General features: G+C 33.6%; 1 protein-coding gene across 1 annotated transcript in view; it reads left to right on the forward strand.

Moving 5' to 3' along the window:
- Positions 1 to 7,629: 7,629 nt before the first annotated feature.
- The window catches only part of LOC126744713 (cardioacceleratory peptide receptor-like), a 134,176-nt gene continuing 120,221 nt past the window's right edge, over positions 7,630 to 21,584 (forward strand). Inside the window, exon 1 of the mRNA XM_050452250.1 lies at positions 7,630 to 8,115. Within this exon, the coding sequence (XP_050308207.1) occupies positions 7,951 to 8,115 (165 nt within the window). The 5' untranslated portion in view covers positions 7,630 to 7,950. The remainder of the gene's footprint in view (positions 8,116 to 21,584) is intronic.

Consider the following 21,584-nt stretch of genomic DNA (forward strand, 5'->3'; position numbering starts at 1 on the left):
TCAAATAAAAAGTATTCTTTTAAAAATAAATAAAATTATAACTTTAGTTTTTAGCATGTCTATTTAGTTAGTGTACCTTTCTTAAATTTAAGTAAACTAGAAATATTAATTTTTCTTTTTAGATGCAGTTAAATAAATAGTCAAATGTATTAGAATGTAGTCAGGTTAAGTTTCTTTTTGGATCCTATTTCTAATAAATAATATTATTTAGTTTTTACTTTTAGGTAAATATAATAAAATGTAGATAACAAATTTAAGAGTAGTTTTTTTTTAAATCAATTTTATAATATTTGGAATTTTTGGTTGTGTCAGTTCTGTCCCGATTTTCTAAACAGAAAAGGTGGCAACCCTGCTTTCACTAGTAAGAAAAAAATAATTTCTCAATATGTTTAATTTTTATTTAAAAATTATTTGCCTTTTAAGTGAACCTGGCTGAAACAAATTTACTACAAAAAGTTAAAAATTATCAGGAAAAGTTACTTATTAAATGAAGATTCTCATATGGTGAAATACTTTCAGATAAGTGATACGAGTCTTTTTTGATTAACATTTTTATTAAACTAATCGTTTTTGGACAAAAATCAAAATATTGTAATACTAAATAATCTAATTCTAAATAATGAAAAAAAAAAGAATTTATTGCTATTAAACATCACAATAAATGTTCAAAATGCGAACCACCTGCCTTAATACACATTCGGCAACGGCGGATGAAATTACTTTTTATGTGCCGAAAGGCTCTGCCATTGTTGGTAATAACGTTGGCCGCTTGTCTTATTTTTCTTCGCAGTTCTACTTCAGTCTGGCTTTCATTGATAAAAGCAAGTTCTTTGAAATATCCCCACAAAAAAAAAGTCTAAGGGGTTCAGGTCAGGCGAACGCGGCGGTCATTGGATGGTTCATCCCCTTCCAATCCATCGATTATTAAAAGTAGTATCAAGATGTTACTTTACGATTCGGGCAGAGTGAGCAGGAGCTCCGTCGTGTTGCAGCCACATGTCTCGCCGTGTTGCTACAGATACGTCTTCAAGTAAATCGTTCAAGTTATGTTGCAAGAAATGTAAATAATTTTCGGCGTTATAAGTCTTCCTGGTAGCTCGAATGGTCCAATTAATTTGCCTTCAATGATCCCTGCCCATAGATTGACTGAAAACTGATGCTGAAAACGATAATTTCTCACTATATTAGGATTAATATAGTCCCAATAATGCAAATTGTGCATATGAAATATCCCTGTTCTTTTAAAACTGCTTTCGTCACTCCACAAAATGCTTTTAAAAAAATTAGAGTCTTCTCTATTACGCTGCAGCATTTCCCGACAAAACTGAATCCTTTATTCATAATCAGTGGGCAGAAGTGCTTGAACACGTTGCACATGATAAGGATATAACAGATTTCTTTGTAAGACTCGATGAACTGTGGATTTGAGAAGTCCCGAACGTCTCGCTATGCGACGAACACTTGTTGTTGGATTCTCTGTTGAAAATTCCACAATATCATCTTCATCGTTATCATTTCTAGGTCTTCCTACTCTCCGTGGCAGGAATGATGCCTTCCAAGTAACTCTGATGCACATTTATGAAAACTCTATGGTCACTGGTCAGGATAGCGATTTCGACCGGGAAAGCGTCTTTCATATTCTCGGGCAGCAGCTCGAGCATTTCCATCACAAAGCCCATAAACACAGTGCATTTTTGCATATTCGTGGGAACTATAAGCCATTTGTGAAGGTTTACTTGTAATAGTAGCAAAGGAGTTAAAACACGAAAATAGAAACAGCAAATAGTCTAAGTATAAGAAATAAAGCCTAATTTGTTGAAAAATCAGAAAGAAACTAACTACATTCGCGACAGGGGAACGAAATGTTGATCTTAAAAATTATTTGAAAAAGAATGTTTAGTTTTCTTATCATAAATATTTGACCGTAAAGAACCTGCATAAATAAAGCAACTTTTTCTGATAGCTGTTTATTTTTGGTCGAACACGTGCTTTGTAGCAGCATCAATTCAAACGCAAAAATGTGTATGTAAAACATAAACTCATTGGGAAATTATCATTTTCTAAGTAGTGACAGAAGCAATTGTTACTTATGAAAAAGTACACTATTTAAGGCAACATTCATAACAAATACCACGCAAATACGTGAGGATATTATTTTTATGAGTTCTTTACAGAATTCATGACACTATTTTTATAAAAAACAGAAAAAACGGTAATAACTTTTAAACAAGGTTAAAACCCATCATTAAAAAAGTCATCCAGGTTATAATATGCCTTAGCCAATAAAAGCGTCTTTAATTCTCTTTTAAATTTCTTAACATCCGATATATGTCTAACACATAGAGGAACATGATTGCATATTTTTTTACTTATGTAAATTAATGAGTTTTTGGTAAGGGAAGACGTAGGAATAGGTAGAGGAAGATAATTTACACGACGAGTCAAATGGCCAGTGTCAGAAGGTAATTTGGGAATTTTGTGAATAAAAGCAGCTGTTTCTAAGATAAAGAGTGAAAAAAGAATTAGGATTTTTTCAGAAATGAAGAGGGGTTTGCAAGAATCTCTTAACTTAGCAGAACACGGGTATCTAACTGCTTTTTTTTGAATAACAAAGACAATGTTAAGTAGTCCCTTATTGGTTAAACCCCAAAAAGGCAAGCCATACCGAATATGAGATTCAATAAGTGAAAAGTACACTGAACGTGCAACCACCCCTCCCAGCTCTTGTTTTGCCAAATGGTGTGTAACACAAGAGGAAAATGGTAATGGACTACTTTTATGCATAGAGAATAAACTAATATATAAGTGCTTTTACGGGATAATTCGCGTTAAGTCTGATCCACATTGGTAGGTAATTAGTAATTACGAATACGTGAGGCTGTCAAGCCTATCCGTGACTTTTAGTCCATCCAGTAGAGATATGCGTATCCGTAAAATGACGTTATATTTTTACTCACTTACAATTGCTTCAACCTATTTTTATGCCTTGATTGTAAAGGGATTCTTGGATCCCATTGACGTTTTCTGGCATAAATGGATGAAATCAACATTTCGTCATATAATTATCCTGTATTTTTGACTTAAATCTTTGCCATCGCCTGTTGCGACTACAAAATAAATAAACAAATGAAACAAAGTTTAAATAAAGCGAGAGAAAGTGTAACTAATAACAGCTATAATATACACTAGAACGACACTAATTAAAAAATTGACAAAAAGATAAAATAATAACAATACCTAGAGTTAAAATATTATCTTCATTGGCGCAAAGCTCGAAGGTAAAACCCTGGTTCTCCTTCTCCTCCATATCGATGGTTTAAAGCACAAATATTGTATATCCAGAATGACGAGTAAGGTGGGGATCAACACTTCACTCATATTGTAAAACCACAGACTAATAAGTTCTGTCTAAGCACACTTATAGTATCTAATGGATTCTAAAGCAGTGCACAACTGGTCGAAGCACAAATATAGTAAGTCCGGATATACAATATTTGTGTTTTTTTAGAACAATTAACAAGAGCTCAAATATTGTATATACGGACATAACATAAATGTGCGCTGTAGTATTATTGACAGAAGCGCTCCGTTTTCGACTTCTTTGGACTTGCTATATTTTTATTTTCATAATGATGTTTATTGGCGTCGCAGTGTTCTGTTAGTTAAATAAGACGCAGCTTATTGTGAGTTAAAGTGAACTTTTATTGTTGCAACAATGTTTAAACGTGGTAAAATGATGGTTGACCTGATACGAAAGCAAAAAGATCACCAAGAAACAGCTTCTAAGAAAATTACAACAGGTAAGAAACAGTAAAGCCGGATTTATACAGAGCAATAAGATAAAATACCGAATAAGGTTAGAATAAAATGCAAATGCGCGGGCTGTTTTGGTCATAATATCCAGTGAACGAGAGAGATGTCAGATGTGTGTTCGATAATGTGATTGGTTACCCTTTTTTCTTTTTGTTATTTTGTTACCTGTATAAATGGGAACTATCAAATAAGGCCTTTCTTTAATTTTTTATCTTATTTGCTATTTTATGTTATTTCTCTGTATAAATCCAGCTTAACTAATAATTACTATTGTATTCTATTGGTCCTTATATTATTATTTAAAAATTACTGGGTTGGTGCAAAATTAAAAATTATAGAATATGCACACATTATTTTCTGGTTTAATTTTAGATCTGAAAAATGCATTCTAAACCTGCAAGAAGTCCACCGATTTTCGCGAGGATTGTAGTTCTTCACATGATCCAAATACTGCTCAATCAGATATTTTGATTATTCCTTTTGGTATGTTCCATTGAATTACCACTTACCATACTCATATCGTTGATAATTTTAAATCTTCTTTTTTAATATTTTTACCTACTCGCGTGCAATAAAGTGCACTTTACAGCACTGTTTTCAAGACGGAAAGTATCACTTTACTGCACACAATGCAGTAAAGTTACTTTACCGCACACTATGCGATGGCGCGGCAGAAAAGTCATAGTCAATAATGCCTTTTTTAATGCTCGTTGGTAAAATTTTGTGCTTAACACATACAGAAAGTGCTACATCAATTGCTCAAGGTGCAGATTCAAATGTTCTGATAAGATATCTTTGGAGAGACAGCAAATTTTGCATCAAGAGTATTGGGGACTTGCTGATGCCGATCGTCAAAAAGCACGCTTATGCTCGTTGGTCACAGAAAATAGCATTCAACGTCACAGGAAACGAAAGCCAAAAAGCAATATCACAAAAACTAAATCACGCGTATATTCACTACCTGATGAACCAGGCTCTAATGTGCGAGTTTGCTTTAAATTTTTTTGTGCAACTTTTAGCATAAGTTTCTAAATTATTGACCTTTTGAAAAAACGTGGTCCAGGTGGAGCTTATATTAAAAAAATTCCTGCCAATATTACATCCGAAAAAGCAACAAATCATGTTAAAAAACATATAGACAGCTTTCCTCATATGGAAAGTCACTACGCAGTCGGCGCGATACGAAAAAATTGTATTTGGCAGCTGATTTGAATTTATCTGTTATGTATCGTTTGTATGTTGAAATTTATTGTACAAGTGAATCAATCCCTCTTGTTTCTATTAATGTTTACCGAAAAATATTTAATAGTTATGATCCACAACTGTCGTTCCATGTCCATAAAAAGGACCAATGTTCCACATGCAATGTGTATTATAGCGCTACAGACAAAACCAATTTGGAAAAAAGCTGGCAACTTCACAAAAAGAAGCAATGGAGATGAAAGATGCAGATCATTAGAAGACTCAATCTACCGAGCAATTTCTTTTGATTTAGAAGCTATTTTATTAGTCCCTTTTTCCGCTGATTCTCAAATCTATTACAAGCGTAATCTCTCTGTTTATTTAATTTCACCATATTTGATTCTTTTGATCACAGTGGTCGTCACTGTTTCCTTTGGGATGAAACTCATGGCTCCAAAGGAGCTTCAGAAATTGGTACGTGCCTATCAAAGTATTTGTACAACTTTCCTCAGACTGTGTCACATGTTTCTAGTTTTTCTGATACTTGCAGAGGGCAAAATCGGAATCAATTTGTTACTGCAGCGATGTTGTTTGCTGTCAATAAAATTGAACACTTACAAATTGTAGATCTAAAGTTCATGGAATCCGGCCATTCCTATTTAGAGGCAGATTCAATACACGCCACTATTAAACGAGCACGTAAAAATCGCAAAATTTTCATAACCGATGAATGGGGGTTGTTAATAGAAATGGCAAGAAAAAAAACCATGTCCGTATCAGGTCTATAAAGTTGCTTTTCCAGATTTTTATGACTTACAGGAACTGGCGTCACTTGTAATGCAAAATACCAAAGTACATACTTCTAAGGAACAAATAAAATGGCTTCACATTAAATGGCTAAGATTTGATGATTCATTGGCTGATAATGAATTCTTAGAATTTGATGTTTTGCAAGGAAGAAAAAAGAAAACTGTATCATGGGAAACTCTGGACTTTTCTGCACAAAAATATAAACAAAGATTGCCAATTTCAGAAGCCAAAAAAAAAGACTTACTTTATTTGCTTGGTAAGCAAATTATTCCCATGGAATGCAAAAGTTATTTTGAAAGTTTACCGAGTTCAAAGAAAGCCAAAGATCTTGTTCCATGTAAAACAAATCCTAACGTCGACGATGAAGAGGATTAAAATGCCGATAATACGATAAGCTTTGTTCTACCTTTAATTTGTCACCGAATGTGTTTTTCTCAATAAAATCTTGAAATTGTAATAATAAATAAATTGTTTTTTTATTAAGCCTATTTGTAGTATGCCCACTCGAGGAAATTTAATATATTGTATGTCCAGCATATTTCGAATTATAACTATTTTTATTAAAAATGATGATAGCAATTTGTAATATCATAATATATTGGTATTACAAATACCTGAACTCCTATAAAAAAATACCAAATATTTATTTTATCACGAAATTTACTTGAATGCAAAAGAAAATTTATTTTTCGTATTTCTGCAAAATTTGTAAATTTGGACATACAATATTTGCGCTTTAAACCATCGATATGTTATATGTACTTGGAAACATTGGTGTTTTAAATAATTTTAGCACTGACTATTAATGAAAAAGCCACATTTAAAATAGGTGCAACCGGGGGTCGATCGCAAACTCGACATTTTAAAGAGTATGGCACAAAATTAAAACTAGTAAAAAAAATAGTCTCAAAATAAAGGACTTACCTAGAAATTATAGAACCCCAAGCAAAAACATGTTTTGGTAAAAACACACAGGAGAAAATTAACCAACTTTTATCAATTCAATCAACTATTAACATGGAGTGGAGACCATCATGATTTAATTATTTTTTATTAGATATTAAATTTTTATACACATACATCGTTTTAAAACAACTTGATCAACAAAAAACAACTTTTAATCTTGCATGTTGCTTGTACAAAAAAACGGTACACCACATATTGGCCTATGGTTTCTTAGCTATTAAACAAAACGAAGTAAACCTCTACCTGATGGATACTGTCCATCAGGTAGAGGTTTACTAAAAAGTTTAAGCAAAAAAGCAAAAAAATGTGTATGTAATGCTTGTATGAAAGGTAAGTTAAGAAAAGTAAGTTGACCTTAAGATTGTATTGATTCGTATTATGTTTTTTTCGTCTCATTTTGTGACTGACCTATTTATTTTTGCAAGTTGTTACGATTTGTGTTTTAACGATGTTTGTCTAATTCTAAAATGCTCCTTCCTGTGCTAATTTGATGTATCTTTTTATAGTGTCTTAATCCCTGATGATGACCGAAAGCGCTAGGCAGCAATTATTAATTTAGTATACGCTAATACAAGTAGCGTGTTTTATTTAACAATTAATTTTGTTCAAAAAACGTTATATTTTTAATTTCTCTTTATATAAAAATTATTGTAGATTTATTTATTTATTTAAGGCATTGTCATTTTACATCTCTTAAATAGTGGATTTATCTGGGTGTATCTATATGTAGTGTTTTAGGTACAACGAACCAATGGGGCCAATACTGTTAAAAGCCCTTTTGCGCAACAAAACTAAAAAAAAAATAAAATCAGAAAAAAGCCTTTTTCGCCATGTTCCGCTGCCGCGCGCGGTTTATTCATTCATTCCATTTTGGCGCGTCCCGACGTGCGGATCACAAGAGCGACTCCGTGATTTTGCGACCGCCTAAAAACCGCTTTCGCGTCATCAAGCCGTAATGTAAACACAGTTCACATTTAAATTATTCACATCACATCATTGACAACAACTTTTTTTCTCTCAAAAAAAATTTTGTTTTTTGTTCGGAGCGTCTGTCGAGCGACGCCCAACGTCGTTTTTTACGCGGCGCTCGCCGCACTTATGAATGAAAGCCGCGATGTAAGTTCGAACGCGAATAATATTAATAATAGAGTTTCGCGCTACTGAATTAAATAAAATATTATGTTGTATCAGTTGAGTAATTGTTCGGAAACTTCCTCGGAAGTTTACGAGATGAGTTCTTGCGGTGCGAGTAACTGCAGTTGTTTGGGAGTAGCGAAAAATGTGGTGACCAGGAGCGAGCAGCAGCGTAATGGGACCGTCATTGACTCATTTTATCTTTACGAGGTAAGATTTGCACTTTAAATATATGTATTGTCTTAATAGACGCTGTATATCTTTTTAATATATTAATGAATGTGCCAGCAACGCTTTTCCTAAAATAAATAAGCAGTGTTTTCCAGTTCAAATATCGATATAATAATGATAATAAATAAATAAATAAATAACGCCTTTATTCAAGTATTTCTTTGTACATACAATGCAAAAACGTATCAAAATGTACAGGGTGTTCGATTTTGGGTACTTTTGCAGGATATCTCCATTATTTTTAGAGATAGAGAGGTGCGGTTTTGGCGACACTGTGCTACTTTTTCGTAAAACTGAAGATGCCGTTAACAAAATTTTTATAGCCCTTTTATTTTATAAGATACAGGGCATTTTTGAAAATTTTGCAACCCAAGCCCGAAATGTTACCGATAAATAAACATCCATCGTACCATTTCAAATTATGCCAAAAAATAAGTGATGCTGGCGCACACAATACTGAAGGGGTTGTAGCACAGTAAACAATTCGGCTGATGCGACTTTTTATTTCCCTTTTCGAGTTTAATCAACAAAGGATTGCGTAATAATCCCCAAGCGGGCTCGTAAACAGTTCTTTACCCCACATTTTCTCAAAAAAATAAAATATTTTACGATTTAAATCCCGGCGGGCGCACGAATTCATCACTATAAAGCTTTTTTACGGCATTCCAATTGGTTTTTTAGCAATATACTCATCGTCAATAAAAACCTATTTTATTCTTCAACTCTTTAACCCAGAAAAGTTTTCTATTTTATCTCTTTTTTTTTTGCTCCAACTATCACGCCGCCGTGGGTTTCTGATCGAGAAATTATGACTTTCCTCACTCATAGTCAATGAGACGTAAGAATGGAATTCGGAATTTTTTTTCCGGGGCGAACCGTAAATTGTAAATTTCGTGCTACTTAGCGATATTTATGGGTCGTCTTAATGGCGAACCTCATTATGCAGAATGGGTTTTTCGGCAGCGAAAACACCATCCCAGGCAGGAGGAAAACACTATAGATAACAGATTGGTTGAGTGATGAAGTGACGATAGAAGACGCTAAATGTAACATGAGAATGGCGAAAATATGTTTGTGTTTTTTTATGTTTGTGTTTTTATTGCATTTCATGATGGCTAGCAAAATTACACATTCACTAATGATGACAACAACAGTAACTGTGCTTTAAATAAATCATTTTTTATAAAACCAGTTACATCCCAATTAACAATTTAGGTTCTAAAAAGGTTATAAATAACTCCTAGAACCTGTTTAGGAAAAATTATTGATTATGCCATTAAGTACAAACAACGTTATTTATTAGCCCGCATAACCTCCTGTAGTAAAAAAAGGCCCAGCCCTAAAGAGGTTGTCGTTGCCAATAGGCCCTGGCCAATTTGAAACCAGATCGCATACCACAGAACCTATATAGCTAATAGAAATAACCTTTATCAAACCCGAAGATGCCTAAAAGTAACCTGTGTAGAACCTGAAAGCTTTTACGCCTACCTGTTTACAACCCTTTAGCAAAGTCCTTTTAGACTTTTAGGTGGTTATATAGTTTGGCCTGTTCGCCGGCTTTTGGCATTTCAGATACATATTGAAGTATTAAAATTTTGCCATTTAGTTTTAAATATGATATAGCCAGGGTAAAAATAAGACAACGCCAAAATAAAAAGCAATGGCGACATTTTCAGTAAGTATGACTTTATTTTAGAAAAAAATATATTATACTGGAATAGATGACCGATTTTCATTGCGCACACCAGTTTATTGAAAAAGTTGGGTGTAATTTAACTGTAAAACACGCGCGCCTTTGATATCTTACAAATTAAACATTATTCAATGCCAATAAAAAATAAAGAATTAATATATTTTTATTTCTGAGATGCTTTAGTGATAATATGTACTTAAATGCTCCAGTGTCTTTATATATTATCTAAATTGTTTACATATTACATTATTTTTGCCTGTATTTGAATAGCTTATAAAAATGGAAGAATTACATTTTTTCTTCAAAATCGACGCCTTGCAGTGTATGCTTTTAGGCTGCTATAATAACTTAAGTAAGTATCAAAAGCTATGTCGTAGGACAAAAGGCTTAAAAAAATGCCAGTGGGTTTTAAAAAAAGCTAAAACAGGGCTAACTAGCATCTTCCAGGACTTATAGGCCACTTTTAATAACCAATTAGCTGGCAAAGTCTGGGCGAATTTCAATAAATGGCTTTTAGGCATTTAGTAGGATCTATTGGCATTATTTATTACTACGCGGGATTTCTTGAGTCTTCTTAATTGCAATTTAGTTTGCGTTTGGCTTTGGTGGTTCCAGTTACTGTGAAAATAAAAGTGTGTTTTTTTATCGTTCAAAAGTTTATCGTTCAAAGTAAACCAAATCATTTTCCTCTTAACACACCCATGCAATATTTCAATTCAAAGTATATTAGCACCACAAAAAAATTGAAGAAATATAATGATTGTAAGATTGTATGTATTTCCGATGTGAATCCCCGAAAATCATCACTGTTAGATGTTATTTGCTGCCAACAATCGACGACAACCAACCTAATGCGAGGCGATCCGGTGTTGCCATGTCTTGTGGCTAAAGGACCGTTTATACTCAATATTAACGCTAACGCTATGGGATCGTTTACATTTTTGAGTAACGTTCGGATTCATGCTTATTCGTGCTGTTGACGATAAACGTCACGAATAAGTCGTGAACGTTCACAACACTAGTCATAACAAATTACATTTTTTATTTAATTTTACTCTTTTTTAAAAAAAAAGCTTCAACAATAAAGGTAATTTATGTTTAGATTTATATTCTTTATAAATTTTGGATTTTTTTATTAGTAAATTTAATAAATACAAAAATATAATACATATAAAAAGCAGATTTTTAAATATTTAAAACTTAAAAATTGTATAGTATTGGACTTCATATTTTGATATGTTTTTGGTTACTGCAAGCAATTATACCTACTTTAATCCTTGTATTAACACTACATTTTTGTCTTTGTAATAGTGTTAGAAATATTTTGGTTTTTTTCTATGTTATGATATATTTCTTGCAAGCACTTAGTTAATCCATTATGCCAATATTGACCTCCCGCAATATCCCGTAAATTTATTTTACATGGAGTAGCCAAAAAAGTTCTAGGGTCCTTCGGAAACTTGACCTCTGTATTTTTATTTAAAATTTTTAAAAGATCTTTAATGGCAACGTGTCTAATGTTATATTTCAGTGCCCAATCTTTTAAATCTTGACTAAAATCAAATTTCTTAAAGTCATCAATTTCATCATCTTCATTACAATCCATCGATAAATTTAGTTGTTCTGAAGCCAGTTTTTCTGTTAAGCCACTGGTACTGGCATCGTGAATATCTGATTCTAGAGGATCAGGTTCAATGCCAAGACCGCCATCAGTTAAATTACGAGAATTATCTTCTTCCGGTGTATCTATTGCAAACTAAATTTTTTTTACGTTATAATCTACCAAAATTGTCAATATTTTATTTGTCATATTCACCTGACCAGTTGTAATTCGTTGGAAACTTCGCTTCACTTTTCTTTTAAAATTACCACTTCTTACAATTTTGTGCCAAGACATCCCTGTATTCTAAGAATAAATGACGTAGGATTTAATAGTCGCGACCGTCCGAAATCTGTGTTTTATTGTGACTAGTTGGTTAAACCTTATCCCATAAAGTTATCTTATTATCCATATGACTTTTAGCAAGTCCGTTAGGTGTTAAATAGTTAGGCAATTGATTGAAGACCATATGGTTCTGAATAGGTAATTTTAATGCTAAAATCGTTCTATATTGGAATATTGATTGCCAAATTAATGCTAAAATATAACCTCTCCAAAACCTTATTATCTCAAAACCATCAAGCCCTCGTTTATGGCCATAACAACGTTATTGTTGACACTTGACTAGAACTAATTAGATTTTTAATTTACCTAAGGTTCCTAGTTCCTATTAGCACAAAATTTAACCTAAATAGTTCCATCAAGCAAGCCAATGACTATTGCAGAACCTTGGTGCGGCTAAAAGGCAACTTTAAAAACCAACTGCTTGAGAAAATGTTACTTGGGATATAAACACTTTAAAAACAAATTACGAGACGTAAAATCAGAACTTTTCTTTAAAACAGCCTACTACTAGTATACGAGGGTGGTCTCAGAAGTATACCCGACCCAAGAAAGAAAACACGAAAATTTTGGAAAAAAATTTATTTATTTTTCAACATAATCTCCTTTCAGCTCTATACACTTTTCCCAGCGATGTTTTATAAGTTCGATTACCCTTTTTATAATAAGAACTGTCTTGCGCCTCGAAATAGACATTAACAGCAGACATCACTTCTTCATCGTTGGAAAATCTTTGACCACTGAGCCAGTTTTTTAAGTTTGGAAACAGAAAATAATCTGAGGGGACTAAATCTGGTGAATAGGGTGCATGAGGTAGCAATTCAAACTTTAATTCGTTAATTTTGGCCATTGCAATAACGGATTTGTGAGCTGGTGCATTGTCTTGCTGAAACAACACTATCTTCTTAACCAAATGCGCCCGTTTTTGCTTGATTTCTTCGCTCAAACGTTGCAATAAGTTCGCATAATACTCGCCGTTGATAGTTTTACCTTTTTCAAGATAGTCAATGAAAATTATCCCTCGCGCATCCCAAAAAACTGTTTTCGTCTTCTTTGGAGCCGGTTCTCTCTTTTGAGTCCATTGTTTTGATTGTTCTTTTATCTCAGGTGCGAAGTGATGGACCCATATTTCACCCATGCTTATGAAACGACGCAAAAATTCTGCTTTGTTGCTATTAAATTTCGCTAAACACTCAATCTTCACGACACTGTTTTTGCTTGAGTGTGAGCAAACGCGGCACCCATCTTGCACACAGCTCTCTCATGTCAAAATTTTCAGTTAATATGCGATGTACCGCACTTTTTGAAATGCCTACTATGTCCGCTAGCTCGCACACTTTCAGTCGACGATCATCCAGTACCGCTTTGTGGATTTTCTTTAAAATTTCTGGAGTCGTCAACTCATTTGGTCGACCACTGCGATGCTCGTCTTGGCAGCTCGTACGGCCTCGTTTAAACTCTGCTACCCAATATTTTACTGTTGTTAACGAAGGGGCAGACTCGCCCAGAGTAGAATCCAGTTTAGCTTTTATATTGGTTGGGCTGAGGCCTTTCAAATAAAAATATTGTATCACATAACGATGACCAGTTTTCTCCATTTTCACAAATTCACTGAAAACGTTCATTATTGATGGCTGCCAAACAAATACTAAACAACGTGGCGTCTTCAAACTTTAAACATATGCTTTATAGATTGTATACTTTCTAATACATTAATATTTTTCAAACTACTATCGGCATCTCTAGGTCAGGCCGAGTATTTCTGGGACCACCCTCGTATACCTGTTGTGTCTATAAATTGGATTGTGTGTTTGTACAAATTTTCTAGTATTGTATTTCATGGCTCAATATGACCTCCATCATCCTGAAATACTTATAATCTTGGTGGCATAGTTGTGCCCACTATATATAAAAGAGGCCATTTCATTACGATCCTCTCTGATTTTTAAATTCACTACCAATAAAAAAAGAAGTCCTAAAATGGCTAAAATAGTCGCCTTTTATAATTTCGTATTAGCATATATAATAAAACATCTTTTTGTCATCGAAGGATTCCAATTCAAAATGGTAAATGGCAATTTCCATACGCTAGGCAAAGAAATAGAAGAGGAGGAGGCATATTAAAATAGTCATGTTCTATGAAGCCGTTATATAAACCATCGACAATGAATTATTAATAAGGTATCACTGTGGCACGCGTTTTATAAAGATGTAAGAGATAAGACGATAAAATCTAATATTTTTTATTATTTATTCGATTAGCGTTCGGAATGTGTAAATTTATAACTGGCAACATACTACTTACTTATATAAATTTGATAATATTATTAATAGATTTCACCTTTGATAATCATTGTCGTACGATGTAATCTACATGTCATATACAGCTCTGGATTCGTCATTAAATGTGGGAAGGCCGCAGTTGCTGCTGAAGTGTCATATTTATGATAAACGACAACGGATCGGATTTTATCCAGATATTTTAAATTGAAATCTACAGTAAAAAAGACAGGGAATTTTTCACTGTTACCTATAAAGCACATCTTCCTTTGATGCCACGATATAAACAACTCGTTAAAGAGATGTTATAAAAGTTGCTTTAGGGAAAAATGCGAACAAAAGGGACGAATTTATTGAAGCGCTCTTTTCAGTCGCATACAGATGCTATTCTTTGAAATTAGGGAACAATTATTATTGCGCTGTAAATAATAATTTTTTTGTAATGTTTAAAAACGTATCGTGAAGTTTTTTAAGGGCCTTATGTGACATAACCTAGAAATACTGCCCGATGTCATACTGCCGGTTATACAGGGTGCGGCATGATTGTCTCCCTGTTTTTAAACCTTAATAAAAGAAATGTTATTTGAAATACAAAGATTTTATTTTTTTAATTTAAAAGTACAACTAAAACATTTTTGTTCTATGTGATTTTGAAGAGAATATCTGGCAAGTGCCGTCCACCATTATCGAAGCACTGGTGCAAGCGACTTCTGAAGTTTCGCATAACTCTTGCAAGCATTTCTTGGGGTATTCTGCGAATTTCCAGGCGGATTGCATCCTTTAGTTGTCTAATAGTCGTTGGACAATGTTTGAAGACTTCAGCTTTTAGGTAACCCCACAGAAAGAGTCGCACTTCTATGTACAGTGTTTCCACATTAATAGGCATGTACAACCATCCATAAAAATTAAAATATAGGTGATTTTATTAGGGTTTGTAATTAGCAAGGGTTTATACAGTGCTTTCAACACGTCAAATTAGATATATAGGGGGACGTTTAATTATGCATTTACTGAAGTTCTGTCAATCACCTCCTCACTTCCAGCTAACCTCACTTTAATATGTCAAATGGGAACCCCCATCGTGTGATACATCATAGTAAGGAGCGTAAAATTCTCTATTCAACGGTACCAAAAAAAATGAAATCGGTAAATTTGTAAGCAAATAGTTAGCGAAAATGTCTAGAAATAATGAATATTTTATTTACGCCAAACTTTGGTATGTCAAATGGCTACCCCATGGTGTGATACATTATTTTAAAGGGCATTCATTATGCTATCAATGGTTGTAAAAAAAAAATAAAATTGATTGACCAAGAAGCAATTAAAGTGTAAATCGGTAGGGTAGAAAAACAAATTTAATTAGTTTAACAAATTTATTTTATTAAATGTTCAAAATGCGCGTCGTTATTAGCAAGACAATAAATAAGCCTATTTTGAAACTCCTTACGAACATTGGCAAGGGTCTGCCCGCTAATTTCTCTGCATTCTTGAAATATTCTATTTTTTAAATTCTCAATACTCTCAGGTGGGGTTTTATAAACTTTGCTTTTTAAGTAGCCCCAAAGAAAAAAGTCTAGTGGAGTTAGGTCCGGAGACCGCGCAGGCCATTCGATTGCACCACGTCTGCCAATCCTTTTCCCGAAAATTTTCATCAAGCCACTCTCGAACTAGAAAAGTGTAGTGCGCGGGAGCTCCATCCTGCTGTAAATGTATATTATTTTCATTCAATAATATAGCACCATGTTGATCTACTTGATTTTACATAGATTGGATGATGGAAGGGTATATTGCATTTTCTAAAAGGTTTCGCCAGTCAAATTTTCTTCTAAAAAAAATGGCCCGATTATTTCATTCCCATAAATTCCTGCCCAAACTTTAATTTTTTGGGGATATTGGGTATGGCCTTCCCGAAAAACATGCGGGTTTTCATTATCCCAGTATCTACAGTTATGTCTGTTCACCAGGCCATTTAAAAAAAAGGTCGATTCGTCACTGAAGCAAATGTTCTTCAATATCGTCAATTGAAGATTGGGGACAACGGATTGATAGTTCAGGTTTACGTTTCATAAACCCGGAAAACCAATCTTCTCCTGCTAATGAGTTTTTAGTCCATGTATTCGGCATATTCAATGAATATTTTACGGCTATTTGGTAGACCAGTTTACGTATTTCTTTTGGCGATAGACCGTAAAATATTTGAGATGCCTTTATTATGTATTTAACAATGGATTTTTCCTGCTCAACGTTAAATACTCGTCGTACCCACCTATATCCCATTGTTATAGTTTCAGTGGACCCTTGTTCAATAGATTCTTTCTTTTTCTTAATAAATCTGCCTAATGTAACATGATTCAGTTCAAACAAATCTGCCGCAGACCTTACGGATGCTCCATTTTCAATAACCTTCCTATACGCATTTTCGTAAACCAAGTTGGATTTGGTACCTCTGTTTGTTTTCCTGACCCTTTCACGTGGCATTCTATAACAAAATAATAGCCCTCAGAGAGTTTGTTACAATCAGTTTATCAGTTTACGCAAAAATAATATCAAAAACCTTCTATAAATTATGTTTCAACCATCCCCGTAAAATTATTTACATCTTGTTTCAATTGTCCCCTTCAGGTTTTTTTTGGCAAAATATTATTTTTCTTTAAACTCTTTAATTAAAACTAACAAGTTTAGGCTGCTAAACCTAAGCAAAAACATAAAAAAATTGATTAAAAACAAAAAAGTGGTGTACTTACACTTAAATTTCTTGTTTCCACACTTTTTAGATGAAACGTAAAAATTACTTTCTTGACATAAAATAAGAGAGCCGAGGGCAAACACACCCACTTTGCTTAACTGCTAGTTTCACACTGTCCATAGCTAAACAGTTTATCACTGTCCATAGAGAAACAGGGGTTAATGACAGTTATGACACTGTCGAGCAGAAATGTGGAATTAGTCAAACGTTGTGAGGCTGCGTACACGAGTTTTTTCCTTCGCGTCTAAAAAAAATGGCGACTGTTTCAACCTTTCCCTGTTTCAATTGTCCCCGGTCTTCCCTACATTAAATAAAAGTAATGAATTTGACGACACTGACGTTTGACATGTGATCTGTCATGAAGTTATTTGAAAAGTCGTGACTCGTACAGGGGCGTAAACTGTCTTCACTCACAAATAATGAAATTAATGATATAAAAATCGTAGTTTAAAAATGAAGGAAGGTACCTTAAATTTAAAATGCCTTAAATTTATATCCTTAAAATATGCGGCTTTGCAGGAGGATACTGTGCATATTCTGAAAAGCTTTCCTCTAAGGAGTATAGTAGGTCGCGAAACCAGTTATCAGTAAATAAAAATTTTGAAACATCTATACCTCTTTCCAGTCCATTCTAGTTGAATTGTTTAATAAAACATTTACCTGTAAAGCTTCTCTTTCTTCTCTTAAGTTACTAATTTTCCTTTTTATAATTTTATTTAAATAATATAATTATGTTTTGTTATCTAAACCATAAAGTATACATACATACTTTTTAGTTACATCATGTTATGTCGTTCACTCACCATCTGATCATTTTCATTGACATTGTTTTTAAACCATATTCTAAATTAAAACATATTACGTGCTGGAAATAAGAATTGTTGAAATGGGTATAATAAAAACCAAATGATAGGGTTCCAATAATTTTTGTTTTTATTATCAAAAATTTAAATGTAGCTCATGGTAATGAGGAGCTTTTGAGCAAAACGGATTAAATCCACCAAATGTGATTTAGAGAAAACCTCGAATTTTTAATAACGCTAAAAGTACTTAATAACGCTAAATCTTTTTTTTTTTGTTTTAGTAGAATCGTAGAATTATTTATTTAAAAAACTAAGAAAAAAATTACCAAAGACTTATGCGTACATTAAAAACATATTGTTAACGATATATTTTTAGTATATAAAAACCAAAACTTTGATTTCCAAAAAACAAAATATAAAAAAAAAAACAACTAAATGTTTAAAAAGCTTTACTTGGTCACATTAACATCAAAGTTTTTGAAGGAAAATAAAATAAATTTAAATTTAAACAGTGCACCTAGTAGATCAAAAAATCAAAAATTTCATATGAAGTAACTAAAATTTTTTTCGTAAGATACCTACTTAATACTATAATATTGGTGCCATCTGTCCTTATATACAAATAGTAAAATTGACTGGATTGATGCGGTTTTTCTCGCTCTGTATAATTAATAAAGTGTAATTTAACAAAGACAGTCGAAATTCGTCGCTAAGTGTACGTGCGCACAGGACGCGATTAAGCGATAAGCTTTGCTATGAGATACGATGCTATGCTTTTGATTACTTGCTATATTTTGGTTGTGTTTTAATAGAATGCGATAAACAAAAGCGTAGTAACTTTCAAATCTCTGCCTGCGTCAGTTCCAGCTACCATGAAATTATTATTATTAGAAAATTAATTTTTACGATATATGTATATAAAAAAAATGAAAAGTAAAAAAAAAGAAATGGGCACATGAAATTTATCGTGAACGATTAACCTACGGAGAATTTCATCATTTGTTTTCCGAATTAAACCTATATCCTGACAAATTTCGAGAATATTTCCGAATGTCTTTGGAAACATTCATACTTATTGAAAATGGTATAACACCATTAGTGGAAAAAGTGACAACAAACTGGAGGGTTCCAATCAGCGTTAAAGAACGCCTTGCCGTAACGTTAAGGTAAGAAAAAAATGCTTAGATATATGTGAGTACTTTTTATTTCAAATTCGTTACAGTTATTTTAGAAAAATAAACAAATAGAAATGTAAACTTATAAAATATGTCTTTTTTCTTCAGGGGAGAATTGTGTAAGAACTATTTGTTTCTGTGGAATAAGCGGGTGAAGTCAATGGTGTTGCCACAAAAGTGTGCGTCATTTGAGGCTGATGAGTTGGCATATTATTGGCAAAACTTTCAACATGGTGCTCGTTCACTGTGGCTTGGTAAAGCAGTTCCTGCATCTTGAGACGAAACCACCTCTTTGTTTCAAAACGCATTTTTTTAGCGGTGTATGGAAACTCATAAGAAAGTAATAGTCATCATCATGAGTAATCTGAGATTGTGTCGATAAAACGGAATTATTTGCTTCAAGAACGTCAATTTTTTGTTGCTCTAATTTCATAAAATTCTTCAATATCAAAGTCTTCTTTTCTTTTAGCTGCTCTTTTTGCAGGACGTTTTGGCGGATGCCCACAGTCAGTTGGCTCTTGACGTACATTTTTATCTGAGCTAGTAGTTGCAATAGTTTGGTTGTTGTGATCAGATAATAGGTTGTTCTGATTCAATTCTTTCATCCGGAGTAACAGATGTCTCATCGTCGATGTCATCAGGCAATAAATGATCATTGGATACATCTTCGTTTAGTTGGCTTGCGTTATCGTCAGTGGGTAAGTTGCCAGTTAGCTGTCTCGGAGTCATTTGATCCTTAAGGAACCATAAAATTTTAAAGTAAGTCCACTTTGAACTAAAGATTAAGGTTTCGGCAACTTCTTCAACTCATTTCTGAAGATATCTCGTAAAGATTTCCATCATTTTTTAGCAGCTTCTTCTAAAAAAAAAAGAATAAAATTGTATGTTTTCAAAAAGTAATCTTGTTTTTATGAATCAATTATTAGTTAAAAATTAACAGTAGAATGTTGACATATCACTACAGATAATTCACTAAGGGCCAGTTCGACAAACATGGTATAACTTTTTTCCTGGAGTAATTACTATGACAACGATTGTTGAGACAATTGTAATTTTAGCAATTATTCTAAAAATAAACTTATACCATGATTATAGAACTGGCCCTTAGTGATAATAACACACTAATTGATTCTCCTTTTTCCACGTTTCTGGCGATAGGTGCCTCTTATAGAAGCCTAGCATTCTCTTTTCGCCTTGGCGTTTCAACTGTGGCAAAGATAGTTAAATAAACATGCGAAGCAATATGGAAAGCTTATGTTGCTACATATTTGCCGGTCCCGACGAAAGAAATTTTTAGTCGTTCCGCCTCTGACTATTGGAATAAATGGAATTTGCCTCATTGCGTCAGCTCAATTGATAGTAAACATGTACGAATTAAATGTCCGGCGAATTCAGGAACAATGTTTTACGATTATAAACAATATTTTTCCATCGTTTTACAAGCTGTGGCTGACGCCTACTACAAATTTCTGAACATAGAAGTGGATGCATATGGAAAACAAAGCGATGGAGGAATCTTTCAGTCGTTACAAACATATGCTTTGTTAAAAAATGAAAAGTTTAATTTACCCAAGGCATAGAATTCCCGTTCTATTTTATTGGAGGTGAAGCATATCTGTTGACACATTTTCTAATACGACCATTTCCTCGAAGGCAACTCACAGATGAAAATGAGAATTTCAACCGTAGGCTATGCAGAGCTCGGAGGTGTGTGGAATGTGCATTTGGTATTCTAGTGGCTAGGTGGAGAATATTAACGAAAGCAATAGAGACCGACCCTTCCTAGCAGAAATCATAATTAAATGCGCTTGTTTGCTACACAATATTATAATATACCGAGAAGGAATCCATGATTATGATATAAACAATCACGAACAAACTTGCAGTGACATGATCAGCCAGCCTGCCTCACGTGTAAACAACAGAGCGTCAAAACAAGCATATGAATTAAGAGATATTTTGAAATCGTATTTAGTAAACCACTAATATAATTGTTATTAAATAGCTATAAAATAGCTACCTTCTGCCATAATTTCTCAACTTTGTCCCGATCTCGATAGCCTTTGTTTTGTTGATCCCATAGTGGAAGACGCACTCGGACTGCATTTATTAATTTTTCTGCATCCATACCACACGAAATACGGACAAATATAACTAGACAATAACTAGCAGCGCGAGGACCCAAGCGATTAAAATCAAACTTGCTTGAAAATCAAACAGACGCGCGAGATCGCGTTGCATCGCATCGCGTCTTAAAGCAGCAACAAGCGCGCTGTTTGAAAGCTTGCTTTTGATTTTAGAGGTTTGTATTAATCGCACCGTATCGCTTATCGCGTCCTGTGTGCACGTACACTAACTCAATTTTTATAAATAGTGGATTTATTTGGTTTTGCTCGAAAGCTCTTCATATTTTAAGGTGCATGCATTAAGTTAATTGAAAGGTAAACCACTAAGATTCTTAAACCAGTACAAGAAAAATATCAGAACTAATGCAACTATCTTAAATTCTGAATGTAAACTAAATGTAACTTTCCATTTGGTCTTGTAAACATAACCTCCCAAAAACTTGAATTGTCTTATTTCCCTACAGTTGGCACCCCTGAAATTTATCAGAGTGACCAACATCGACAGGACACAATCATGCAAAATGGCGGCCACCTACTAGTGGTAATTTATTTTACAATGGATTGGCAGTCTAGGTATATTTATTAAGTTCGTGCCTAAACATATGCGGCGTTGCCACATCAAGTGAGCTTCTATTTACATATTATAGCTTTAAGCTTCTTGTAAAATCTAATAAATCCGATCC

The sequence above is a fragment of the Anthonomus grandis genome, chromosome 1 (genome assembly GCF_022605725.1).
Source record: "Anthonomus grandis grandis chromosome 1, icAntGran1.3, whole genome shotgun sequence".
In the NCBI taxonomy this organism is placed as follows: Eukaryota; Metazoa; Arthropoda; class Insecta; order Coleoptera; family Curculionidae; genus Anthonomus; species Anthonomus grandis.